Below are 12,469 nucleotides of genomic sequence, written 5' to 3' on the forward strand. Positions count from 1 at the left end.
CATGATGTTGCCGATCAATAAACAAACGGATAAAATTGTTGTAAAATGTACGAACAACCGAAAATGACCGAGTACTATGCGAAAGCAAGTTCCTCGGTTTGCTACATTTTCGTAGGAGCGAGAGGTTGATTGGCTGTCGCACGCGGGAGCCAATAGAATAACACATGGCGTCTCAGACAACCTCAGCCCATTGGCGTTTGTCTGGAAATACGTACCTACTGCGCGACGTGCGGCTAAACGGTTCCTCTGCGTTTCCCTCAGGACCAAATAAACGATTGGTCATCGGCAGTGGACTCATCGCGTCATCTTTTCGCCGCACGTCAAACATTCCGCAATTCCGCACTGTCCCGCACCGACTTACCACGGCTTGCGGTTTATTGACTGGGGTAGGCTTGGGCGTACGGACGAAACGCATACGCGACGTAACGTGTGACGCAGTTTATCGGGAAATCGCTTGCAATCGCGCGGTGTCGAGCCGCAACGAAGAGCCGAGGGATCTGCTGCGCTGCGGCCAGGGTAAGTTCTCTACGCCCCGAAATACCACCGAAACGCGGCCATTGCTCTTCGCGGTCGCTCGTACGCGGAAACGCTTGTCGAGCTTTTGCCAGCCCGCGTCTCTGGCCAGACGAATTCGTTTTCCCAGAGTATTTTCGGCGCGAGAAACGTGAGAGCTTCGCCGCTTCATGGCGGAACGACGTCATGTTGCTAGCACGTCGCACTTTCGATCGACGTCGTTATCTAGTCGCACGCCACCCATTTTACCCTTAAACGATTTCTTTTTCCTTTCCTTTTGTAGAAAAATTTCGATTGCGCTCGTGGAACCGCGTCGCTCGTTCCCGCGGCTCGTCGTCTGAGCACGTCGCGCGAAGACTACCTAATACCTATTACCTTTTTCACCAAGTGCAACTCTGATAGCACGTGCGTTATACCAAAAACTATTTATTTTGTTCATAGATTATTGACGCTGTATCCACTACAGTCCCTTTCTCTTTCTCTCTGTTTCGCTCGGCGATAAGTTGCAACCATGAGCTATGGTTACAACAAGTACAGGTAATATACATTTTATTAATGCTTGTGAAGTTTTGCGGGTTTGGTAGGTAAGATTTATACAAACGCTTTATTAGATTATTTTAATGGCATTTTGTTTGAACATTTTGCATTTCAAGCGACTTTGTTACCTCTGTCACTTTACTGCATTTACATATATATTTTTTCTTTTTTTTTTTTTTTTTTAAGTATGCTTTAACATTCAAGTATTTGCAAATTCTATTTTGGCGGGACGTTCACGTTTTGCTGTATAAGATGTAATATATAGAAAGTATATCAAAATACGAAACATAAAAATTAAGAATAAATACGATGCAAGTGTAACATGGACATGTTTCGATCGGTTTTTTTTTTTATAGCTCCAATATGAGTTCTCGCGGTCGCGGATTTAGTTCTCGCGGAGGGGGTTCTTATAGGGGACGGGGCGGCGGCGGAGGAAGCGAATGGAACGGTGGGTCAACGGGAGGAAATGTATCTGGCAGAGGAGGATACTCATCTTCCAGAGGTGGCAGATTTAAGTATTCAACTACGAGCTATGATTCTAGATCCAAGTATAATTCAGGTAATAGTCATTGGACTTTCAATAATAAGATGTATTGTGTAGTGAACAATACAAGAAGGATTGTATGATCATACTTTGAAACATACAATTAAACTGATCGTGCTTTATTTAGTATTAAAAAATGTTTCGAAGTGTTTGATTGGACAATGTAAATAGAAATCTACATTTTGATGCATTAAACGAAGTACAGGTTAGGTGGGAGACTACGATACTTTATAATATGTATACATTATACATTGGTTACATTTTTAAAACAGAATAAATTAACAATATATTGACTTTTTGTAGGGTCAGAGAGATATTCAAGTAGAGGTGGTCGTGGCGAACATTCCAACAATTATAAGAGGCCTCGAGTAAGAACACAAAATTGTAGAAATTATAGAAAGTTTATTTATGTTTTATAATTTATAAGTCGTTCTAAAATATTGTTTTTTGTAGGACTCGTATTCTGGTAGAGACGACCATCGATCATCTAGTGAATCAACGCGCAAAAGGATAAGAAGTGATTCTTATCAGGTATGTATTCTCCCCTCATCTCTATAATATTCTCTTCATACGTTTCATCTTGTGAGATAATTAATAATTTGAGAGAAAAGTGTAGTATGGCATCAATATGCAATGCTTTGAAGTTGATTATGAATATTTTCTTAGTTGAATTTTTGTAACAAACAATGTCTTTTTTTTTAATAGAAGAGTCAAATATTATTTTTATTTTATTTATTGTAATTGAGAACGATGGTCCTGAAAATTTGTCGCTTATCGATTAAAGTGTAACGTATTACATGAGTTACACAGAAAAATGTTAAATGATTTCAGGACACTCGTAGATAAGAAAGATCGGTATATTTTATTTAGACGAAGCATTCATAAGTTATCATACTTTCCTTTCAAGCAACGCGAACCACCGGCTTCTCGAACACTCGTTCTTTTTGCGTTGGGACGCTACTGCGGTGGAACGCTACAAAAACGTCCAATTGTTAAAAGATGAATCGTTAAAACATGAGATATATACCTAGATGGTATTTATGATATTGCTCGCTGTCCGCATATATTAAAGTTCGAGAGATATTTGAAAAGTCGATGGAAAGTCGAATGAATATAGACGTACGTGCCGAATTGCATCATATTATTTCCCGTTAGAGAGCAGTAAGCTCAATTGCCGTAATGAAAATAGAGAGTATAGAGAAATTGTAGAAAAATAACATGTACAAAGTTCCCAGGCATTGCCTCATGGCATGGGATTTTTCACGAATATATCATCCATAAACATCGTGTAATCAAAATTATGTCGAATGCTAAATTACAAGAGTATAAATTTCGAATAACACTTATAAGTTCGTAGATCTTTCCAATTATATTATGAGACACGTTTGTCCTTTATCGACTTTACGTTAAATATGACAAAAAGGGAATTGGGAAAGACTTATTATCTAATGTATGCATACCCCTATAGAATGATGGAAAATACTTGACATGCATGATATATATATATATATAGGGAAGATAAATGAAAAATGGCTACATGGATGTACATACATATATATATACATATATACATAATGTTATCCAAACTGTCATTATCAAATGCAACCACGCACAAATATTCGTAAATGATTACGTACGTACCAACAACTTTGTTACTTTCATTCGATTATCGTTCTCGTGATTACGAAAGATTTGATGCACCTAATAAAAAAAAAAAATAATTCAACCATGTTGGAAAGGTCTATCGAGAGAAAATCGTTGAGTGGCGAGATAGAATTTATTAGCTCGAGGGAAGCGAGCGCTGCTACTACTCCCAAAATTGCTGGTGTGAATGAGATTAGCAAGTTTTTCGCACGATTACGCGAAGTCACTTAATGAGACAATTAGGGATTCTCAATTGTTTAGGGAAAGTCAAATTATATAGGTGATACGATGAACATAAAGTAACTACAATTATTACTCCCACATGCGACTGCGACGGTCATGACATGACTGAACGATAAACATTAGCACTGCATGCATGTGACAACCGAATGATGAAATGCAAATGGATTTAAAAACTGAAAATAGAAACATATCAGTTAATTGTTATATCGACAATTGTACCGTTAATCGATCAATCCAGTTTTTTATTCGGTTGAATTAGTCAGTTAGCCATTTAGTCAGAACATTCGATCAATCCATCAATCGATGTCAGTCGGTTAGTCACTTGATTAGCCCAGTTGGACAGTAGCAATTAACAGTTAAACGTAGATATATACGTGTTTGTAGAAAGATCTACAAATGATAAACGGTAGGAAAGGGAATAAGGAGGTGAGAGAGAAGGATGGTATACATAAGCCACACATACGTGTATACTTATGTATAAATATATGCATATATTTGTAGAATAAAATATAACAGACAAAAAAAAAGAACAGGAAACGAAACAAAAGACAGAAATGCATGGAAGGAGAGCACAATTAAATTTGATTTGGCAGGGTGGAGGTAGCGGTAGCGGCTCACAGAGGTATTCGTCATACGGTTCATCTACATCGGCGCCCTACGACGATAATAAGGGATCGTCATCGTCCGCTGTATACGAGGACAAGAGACAGAGCGAACGCGCGTCATCGTACCACCGCTCCGAGGATCGTCACTCTGCATCACGGAGTTATGCGCCACCACCACCTCCTCGGATTAGCGAAATGGCACCGCCACCGACTCAGAGATACAACTCGAGTCGAGGAAGAATATCGCATCAGAGCTCAAATTACAGAGGTCGGATTTCGACCCGCGGCACCGGCGGTAGAGGTGGTGCATTTCATCGCGTGAGCTCTCGATCGGACGTCCTCTTGGCTCGCAAGCGTACTCTGCACTCACTTGACTATCGTCGAAAGCTGATAGGCTCACGCTCGCGAGACTACATCCAGCGTGTCCGCGTGACTACCAAACTACGCAGGAGGTAATTTATTAATACAGTCACTTACCGAAACCAAAAAAAAAAAAAAAAATTGTACGCAAACCTTCGTAGCCTGAATATCCTTCTTCGAAGTCGGTTCATGCAAACCGACTCTCGGTCGATGACCTGAGTGTCGCAGGACAATGATTTAAGTGAATTTTAACGACGAAAACGAACGAATACACGTATGCGTGAATAAGTGCCTAGTAAGTAGATCACTTGATTGATAAAAAGTTGAAATGCGAACAACCTTGAAACAAATGTTCCACTGCCGAGAGAAAGAGAGAGAGCGTTTTGCAGGGTTCTAATAAAGAAGAAAATCAATGATGATACGTATAAACGCAATATACGTGTGTATGTGTGTATCATCTAAACGCAATCTAATAATTTCGATACGAGAGCTAAAATAATTGTACTTCATTCGTCACGAGATGTAATTCTCTTTAAAGTTCATAACGGTATGACTATACTATATTCATATAATTTTTGGCACGACCGAGAGTGTGGGAAGAAGTCAGAAGCGCGATGAAAAAAAAAAAAAAAATATATATATATATAAAATAAAAAGACAAATGAATAGACACTTTTAGCGTACACTACGAAACGCATTTTATATTTTGGGACATAAAGCCGAGATATTAAACCGATTCGCGATATTTTCTACGTATCATATATAAGCAAGTTTTGCTCGATGATACAACGAAAGACAAAGAAGCACGAAAAAAATATAAAACTGGAATGCTGGAAAATAATATAAGTCAAAACAAAATTGCTGTGTCATTAGTAGCGGTACTACTAGGCTACCCGGAAGTAAAAAGGAGTCGGGATCCGGAACCAGCTTGAAGGACAAGGATAGAGAGATGGCCAAAGCCATTAACGCAGAATTTTCCGATGATGATGAAGATGATAATAAGAGTAATTGGGACGACGAAGAAAAGGTAATTTAAAAGTGGCGTTAAACAAGCTTACGAAGTGTAGCGTTCATGTAATTCAATAGATGATACATATAATGTAAAACTTATTTTATAATTTTTAATTGCTGATTTTTAACTAAACAGTCTGATATCTGTCTCGTCAAATTCTTGCTAACGATAATTTCGTCGAAAGTTTTTATAAGTTTAACAGCATATTAAATATGTAATATATTTATATTTTTTTTAATATGATAATATTCTCTTACACAATTAAAAAAAAAAACTTTTGCTAATAATATTTGTTACGTATCAACATTATGTAGCCGCACGAACGCGATGAGGATGAGGATATCGAAGAGGAAGAGGAAAAAAAGAAAAAAGAGGACAAACGTAAGAAGGAAAAACAAGAAAGAGAAAGGCAACACACTGAAGATGAGGAAGAAAAGGATGATGATATCAAAGAGGAGGATGATGATCGAAAGCGAGAAGTGAGTTATATCAACTCAATTTTTATCACTACTTAAATTAATGTTATTATTATCATCTTTCTATTTATGTTTATTAATTTTATTGACTGTAGGAGGATGAAGATGACGATGGTGATGAAGAACGTGACGATAATGAAAAAGCGGAACGTGACAGAAATGCAGATTCCGAAGAATTGCCAAGTAGACGAGACGGTAGAAAATTCATAAAATTGAAGTGTCCGCATTGCGCTCATCACAGCGTCACATTCAAGGAATATTCGCTTCATTTATTTTCCGGCCGTCATAGTGCGGCGATGAAACGCATCGCTGCTCGACATAAGGTCACTCTTACACGTATGCGAGTTGTTCAACGGCAAGAGCAGAGACGCATCGAATCTCGTGATGCAGCACGTGGTACGCTACCATCTCGCACTATGTTCTGTGCCATTTGCAAATTAAATTACCGTTCTTTAAAAGCTGCTCATCAATTGTCCGAATCTCATCGTCAAATGAAACGATTCCTCACGCCATTCTGTCGTGTTTGCCGTGTCCAATTCCGTTCACCAATGTTCTTTGAGACACACATGTGTTCCTTGGAGCACATCAAGGTAATGGTATATTTTAACAATTAGTTATTAGACTTTTTTATTTTGATATATATTAATGCAAATCTATCTTTTTTTTTTTCTGTCTACTAGAGAAAAAGTATATTGAGAGAAAGAATGAATGCAAATGGAAGTGGTGAGGCAGAAGCGGACTCGAGCGCACCGGAAGAAGATGATAAAGAAGTGAATCTTGATAATTTTATGACTTTGGATTCTGTAGGTGATGTAGACGGTGCGTAACAAACGTGTAATAAAAATTCTAATTTATCTTTTTCATGGTCAAATTTAATATCCCGTGCATTTATCTCTAAATGTCTAATGTACCATCGTTGCTTGCAGAAGATGAAGAGTCTAGTGACAAGAAGAAAGAAAAGACTGAGGGTGAAAGTTCGAGTGAAGCGGAGAAAAAATCGAAAGGCAAGCAAATGATAAAAGTCGGTGCGGAATACATAAAACGTGTCGAAGTACAATATTGTGAGTTATGCAAAGTGTATCTACCACGGAGCGAGAATACAGAGCGGGCAGTCGCTCTACATTGTTCTACCCGTAGTCATCTTAAACGGTATGTTATATCGATATTTAATAGGATAAATCAATAGATAAGCTAATTGTTATTGTGACGTTTATAATACCGTGTACATATATTTTCCAGATACGTACGAGATAATGACGATAAGGCACTTCGACGTCAAGCAGAAAGGATACATCTGCAATCGTCATCAGCAACAAATGCGAATTCTACCAATTCTACCGTGACCAATAGCACATCGGACAACGCCAAGACTTCTCCTATTAATTCCGAGCCTCAAGTATCTGCTACATCAGCGTCTAATGTTGCTGATAACAATAGTGTTTGCGGCACAGAATACGTTAAAATTGAAGAAGAAAAATCTAATAGCATAGAATCTGAAAAGAACGTGAAAGACAGTAAGAATAATCAAGGGGATGAAGATGACGACGATTACCGCGCTCATGGTAGCGATAAAACTATTTGGGATGACGTTGACAAGGATTTAAGCGACATTTTAAGAGAAAGCGAAGCGGGGGCGAAATCGAGCGATGATGAAGATTCGCGTTACGATCGTTTTCGCAATTCGGACAAGAAACTGGCCGGAAAAGAAAAGGAAAATGATAAAAACGAAATTCTCGAAGATAAAGGCGGTAATAATAAAATTAAAGATATTAAAAATTGAGCTTAAAAAGACGGATATATCACCCAATTTATTTAATCTATTTTCAGATCGTTACCGTTTTTTCTGATAAATTTAATCTCTAACACTTGTTTTATCATAAATCAAATCAATGTATATTTTTGAAATCATCTTTTGTTTAAAATTATTTTCAATTTTGCGTGTAACATACTTCACATACAAAATATTTATTCATTATTATATGTTCTATTTTGTCCACATTCTCTTTTTTTTCTTTCTTTGGATAATTTGTATTAATTAAAATATATTTTCACAATTTTATTATTTTATTCAACTTTTAATGTATAGGTATTATCATCCGTCATATATTGTTTAGATAGCATCAGTAACATTGTCTAAACGTAATTATACATGTACACAAAACGTGAAGCAATTAAATATGCAATTTTCCGTTTTCAATTGTTAGTGTGGAGAAAAGTGTGTGCGCCCAATCAATGTGTGCGTCTTATGTAAGCACAATTTATCTATAGATTTTATTGATCGTAATAAATTCCACATTCTCTAGGATCGTTATACAATTTTTTTTTTCGGCCAAACTTTGAATCGTGATTTTACGATTTAGATGTAAGAACCATTTCTTTACGACTGCAGTGAATGCAATTAACAATGTAATTTCATTTTATTTTGCAAATAAACGAACGAAAAATTTTAGACTTGCGGTATTGTTAATTTTTAATTATGTAACTTTGGCAAAATACCTTTTTTTATCACTATATAGATTCCGATTTTACTTTGAAGGTATTATTTTAATTCTGAAAGCATCGCGAATTGAAGACGAAGGGTGAAAACGGAAATGGTTGTGTCAGCAACTCTTTATATTGAAAGTTTTAAAACTCTCACCGATTACGTCTACGTGTTTGGTAAGCTAGCTCACGCATGCGTATGGGGATCAGTTCGATGACACGTCTTTCCGCTTCCCGATCATTCCTAAATCCTGATTCGTGATGGGATCAGTCAATAGTCGTCAAGCGGTCAAGCTTCGGGTTCGAGCGACCTGCGGTGGATTATCGAGTTCACGGGACAACGTGCGAAAGTCTGAGAGGGACGTTGATGCAACGTAACCTCATCCTCTTTTGTGGTGAGTTCAGTTCTTAACGCACGAGGCGTCCAGCACTCCAGTTTCGTTTCTCCAGCATGGTTGCATTGAACTTGATCCTCGACTTGGTAAACGAGACCTAAACTACTCGATAACGATGGTATTGACACGGGGATTGCGGTCGCTGTTCGTCGCCGGAATAAATTACGCATGCAAGTACACGTCCAGCTCCGTGATGCACGTGAGAGCTGTGTCCACTATGCAACCGCTCTCCAAAAACAAGGAGTGAGTAGACAGAATTTGGAATGCTAATTGCTATTTTAAGTTAAACATTTTTTTTTAGGTGTCTTTGACAGAGTTTGGAGCATTTGGCGATAATATATCAAATATCTAGAAAATATTAATTCAACGAGCTCGCGACGCGTGGATATGTTACGCTATTTTATTCGACCGAATCGTTTGCTTATCGTTTACGTAATTAACTTTAGGAAATTAATTCTTTCAGCGCAGACAAAATTCATACAATATATAATTAGCTACGCGGGTTGATTAATAAAATATAATCAGCCAGGTGATTAACCGCAGATGCGAGCAATTCGAGCCTCAACGGTGGTGAGCACCTCGCGTAATTTCGGACCCGGCAATTTTCTCAGCCACTGGCTGTTCAGCAGTAGAGCTTCAAATTTTGCAATTTATTTTTCACGATTTAACAAGTTTAATCTTTTCTCAGCTAAGCAAAAAGTTGATTAACTGCTGCGTTCGTAAAAACAGTTGAGTAAGCGCTTTGAAATCAGTGATTTGTTATTGAGATTGGTTTCTTAGATTCAATGAAGAATTGAATGCAAAAAACCAATGGCCTTAAAGAGTCACAAAGTGCTTACCAATATTCATTTCTATGCAAATTAACTTTGATCTCGTTCCAATTTATTTTTTATTATTTTTGTTGAGTACAATGTAGGATTAAAATCAATCTACATTGGTAGAAATAAAGCCGTTTTTCTGTTCAACGCAATCATTGCTAATGAAATACTGTAGGTGCTACTTGGCAAGTTGATAGCTGATAATCAGAATTTCGTCAAAGTTACCTTTTAGACACTTTCTATTTCATGTCGAAATAATTAGTAAAGTTAGTACTGTTAAATATTGTTAACAACTTTCTCACTTTGAAAACTTTTTGAAAAAAAAATGCCTTGTGAAACCAGTTACCAAAAAAGTTATCTCTAAGAAAGATTAAAACAAAATTTTGATTAAATGGCAAATAAAATAAATACTGTATTTTATTTAGGGTTACTATAACATTTGTCAAAGCCGATGGTGAGAGAATAAAAGCAAAGGGGCAGGTGGGAAATAGCATTTTAGATATTGTGGTGAATAACGATATCGACTTGAGTGGTTATGGTACGAACATTTTACATTTATACATTATTTTTATTTTTAATACTTACGAACAAGTTTAACGATGTTTTCCATTTTTAACACAGGAGCTTGCGAAGGAACACTGACGTGCAGCACTTGCCATTTAATTTTTTCCAAGGATGTGTATGATGGTCTTCCGGACAAACCCACAGATGAAGAGCTGGATATGCTGGAATTAGCACAAGAGCGAGGCGACACGTATGTTGAAAAAATTTATTTGAATTATCTTCTTTTTTTTTTTTCTTACTATTTAAATATTTTATCTGCGAACCAAAGATCTATCCACGAGAGATACATTCGAATCTCACTTTATAATGTCTTTTCCATTTATTCATGAGTTAGCTTCCTGCATTTGTCCCTAAGGTGTTTTAAATAAAATTTGGTTTGAATAAAATTCTACTACAATAAAAAAAATCGTTTAACTTGTTATTCAATTCGATGATTTCAGTTTTAGTTTCTGTTCTAATTTTATTTTACTTCCTAAAATTTTTTTAATAACTTCTTTTATTACTTATGTATCGAATGTATCTTTTTATTTGTCACTGCATATTTATTTGTAGTTCAAGATTGGGATGCCAGATAATAATGACAGAAAAATTAGACGGTATCGAGGTAATAGTGCCAACTGGCATTAATGATGCAAGACAAACGTGATGATTCGATAAGGTCTTCAATTGATACTTAGATAATTAATTTTAGATCTGTTTTATAGTTAGTTCAATTCAAGTTTAAATTGTCTTCTTCTCTATAAATACTGCAATAGAAATGAAATTTTTTCTGTACATAACAATTAAAAATTATATTCAGATTTAAATCTGTAAAGATCTATTTTATAATTAAAAAAAAATTGTATATATTAAAAATATATAAACATACACAACAATATTTTTTATAAAAACTTTTAAATTCATATTTTAATGAAAAATATCGAAATATAAGCAATGAAACAAATAAAATTTTTGTTTGTATTCTCGAAATCGGTCAAATCCATTTCCAAAGATCAAAGTCTTATGAAAATTCACTTGTGAAATATTATAAAGTTTACGTTATGATTTTTACTTTTGTTATAAAGCGTACTTAATCTAATGATAAATGAGGTCGTATGATAACAATTTTGCAATTTTAGTTATTTTCATGGCTACGATAAAAATAATATTAAAGAATAAAAATAAAAACACATTTTTGAGATAAATCAATGAAACATTAATGAAAATATACTTAAATCAATTAGAAAAACCTGAAACCTGCCGTCGCCGAAGCAAATGTCATATCTACTTTTCAGTGTACATTATGATTAAAATTGTTTTACACCCACAACTTCATTCGCAATACATATCCAGAATAATTTATTTTTTCTCTTTTTAATTAATAACATACCAAATACATCTACTGTTATTACGTAACTATCAGTACATAAAGCTAAAACACTTTTGTACTTTGTGCGTTATATATATGAACCCAACAAATAACTTATTCACATGATTAAGTTATTACATGCTTCTTTACTTGCAAATGTATTATTACTACACTACTTACAAACGCGGTGATGTGTATACATGAACGTTATTATGTAATTTACATATATTCAATTTCGTACCCTGCCCATTTAAGTTACATTTCTAGAATATATCTCATATATATTCCTGTGCTATGTACATATATGTTTAATCGAGTTGTCTCTTGGGCTACTTAAATATCCGAAGAGAGAAAGTTTATTAATATTCTCGTTTTAAATTTCTAATTCAGTTTATAAAGACACAAGAGAGTCGCGAATATTTATATACTTTTTAAATAAATTGATTATATAAAGTCAAATATAAAAATATTAAAAAATAAAGCTACAAATAAGGAATTTAAATATAATACAGTTAATAAAAGATTTTAATTAGTTTTTAGATTTAAGTGTTCGACAAACTGTTTGAAAGATCGTGGCTAAATTTGCAGAATATTAGTAGAAGCTCCATTTCTACTGATCACATATTTTCGTTGTTAAGTGTCAGTTTGAATATCGCTATTAAAAAAAAAAAATTAATAAAGATATCGGAATAACGAATAAAGGAAAAAAATTTTTATGTATAAGATTTTAGCTTTGAATTTTTAGATCCTTTAAAAACTCTTGAATCATTTTTTTTAATATTATTTTTTCTTTTCATATTTTTTGCAATGTCCATGTATAAATTTATTAAAAGTTGTATTTGTACGTCGTGATTATGTAAAGAAGTAATATACGCAGTAATTTTAGAGAATACGTAACTGATAATGGAACTTTTACCGTATTAGTAATA

At 35.1% G+C, this 12,469-nt stretch overlaps 2 protein-coding genes across 5 annotated transcripts; both read left to right on the forward strand.

Annotated features, from left to right (window-relative positions):
- Window positions 1-326: 326 nt before the first annotated feature.
- Window positions 327-8,383, forward strand: LOC139101228 (myb-like protein X). Of its 3 annotated transcripts, none has more exons than XM_070654331.1 (12): window positions 327-516; window positions 955-1,050; window positions 1,407-1,609; window positions 1,898-1,962; window positions 2,048-2,125; window positions 4,075-4,538; window positions 5,323-5,473; window positions 5,773-5,937; window positions 6,030-6,524; window positions 6,615-6,753; window positions 6,861-7,083; window positions 7,174-8,383. In XM_070654331.1, the coding sequence occupies exons 2-12, from the start codon at window positions 1,025-1,027 to the stop codon at window positions 7,712-7,714; spliced, it is 2,550 nt and encodes an 849-aa protein (XP_070510432.1). In that variant the 5' UTR covers window positions 327-516; window positions 955-1,024; the 3' UTR covers window positions 7,715-8,383. The 3 variants fall into 3 exon arrangements, with proteins under 3 accessions (XP_070510432.1, XP_070510383.1, XP_070510505.1); XM_070654282.1 differs by having other exon boundaries at window positions 328-516; window positions 5,320-5,473; XM_070654404.1 differs by lacking the exons at window positions 327-516; window positions 955-1,050; window positions 1,407-1,609; window positions 1,898-1,962; window positions 2,048-2,125 and adding an exon at window positions 2,556-2,713 and having other exon boundaries at window positions 5,320-5,473.
- Window positions 8,384-8,661: 278 nt separating this feature from the next.
- Window positions 8,662-11,069, forward strand: Fdx2 (Ferredoxin 2). 2 transcript variants are annotated; one of them, XM_070657147.1, is made up of 5 exons: window positions 8,662-8,810; window positions 8,866-9,053; window positions 10,054-10,166; window positions 10,250-10,382; window positions 10,745-11,069. In XM_070657147.1, the coding sequence occupies exons 2-5, from the start codon at window positions 8,926-8,928 to the stop codon at window positions 10,836-10,838; spliced, it is 468 nt and encodes a 155-aa protein (XP_070513248.1). In that variant the 5' UTR covers window positions 8,662-8,810; window positions 8,866-8,925; the 3' UTR covers window positions 10,839-11,069. The 2 variants fall into 2 exon arrangements, with proteins under 2 accessions (XP_070513248.1, XP_070513330.1); XM_070657229.1 differs by lacking the exon at window positions 8,662-8,810 and having other exon boundaries at window positions 8,818-9,053.
- Window positions 11,070-12,469: the final 1,400 nt, after the last annotated feature.

The sequence above is a fragment of the Cardiocondyla obscurior genome, linkage group LG01 (genome assembly GCF_019399895.1).
Source record: "Cardiocondyla obscurior isolate alpha-2009 linkage group LG01, Cobs3.1, whole genome shotgun sequence".
Lineage (NCBI taxonomy): Eukaryota > Metazoa > Arthropoda > Insecta > Hymenoptera > Formicidae > Cardiocondyla > Cardiocondyla obscurior.

Coding starts and splice junctions, on each gene's coding strand:
- Fdx2 (XM_070657147.1), top strand. CDS start 8,926: ATGGTATTGACACGGGGATTGCGGTCGCTGTTCGTCGCCGGAATAAAT. Junction 9,054..10,053: donor CCGCTCTCCAAAAACAAGGA/GTGAGTAGACAG, acceptor TATTTTATTTAG/GGTTACTATAACATTTGTCA. Junction 10,167..10,249: donor TATCGACTTGAGTGGTTATG/GTACGAACATTT, acceptor TTTTTAACACAG/GAGCTTGCGAAGGAACACTG.
- LOC139101228 (XM_070654282.1), top strand. CDS start 1,025: ATGAGCTATGGTTACAACAAGTACAG. Junction 1,963..2,047: donor ACAATTATAAGAGGCCTCGA/GTAAGAACACAA, acceptor TGTTTTTTGTAG/GACTCGTATTCTGGTAGAGA. Junction 5,474..5,772: donor ATTGGGACGACGAAGAAAAG/GTAATTTAAAAG, acceptor AACATTATGTAG/CCGCACGAACGCGATGAGGA.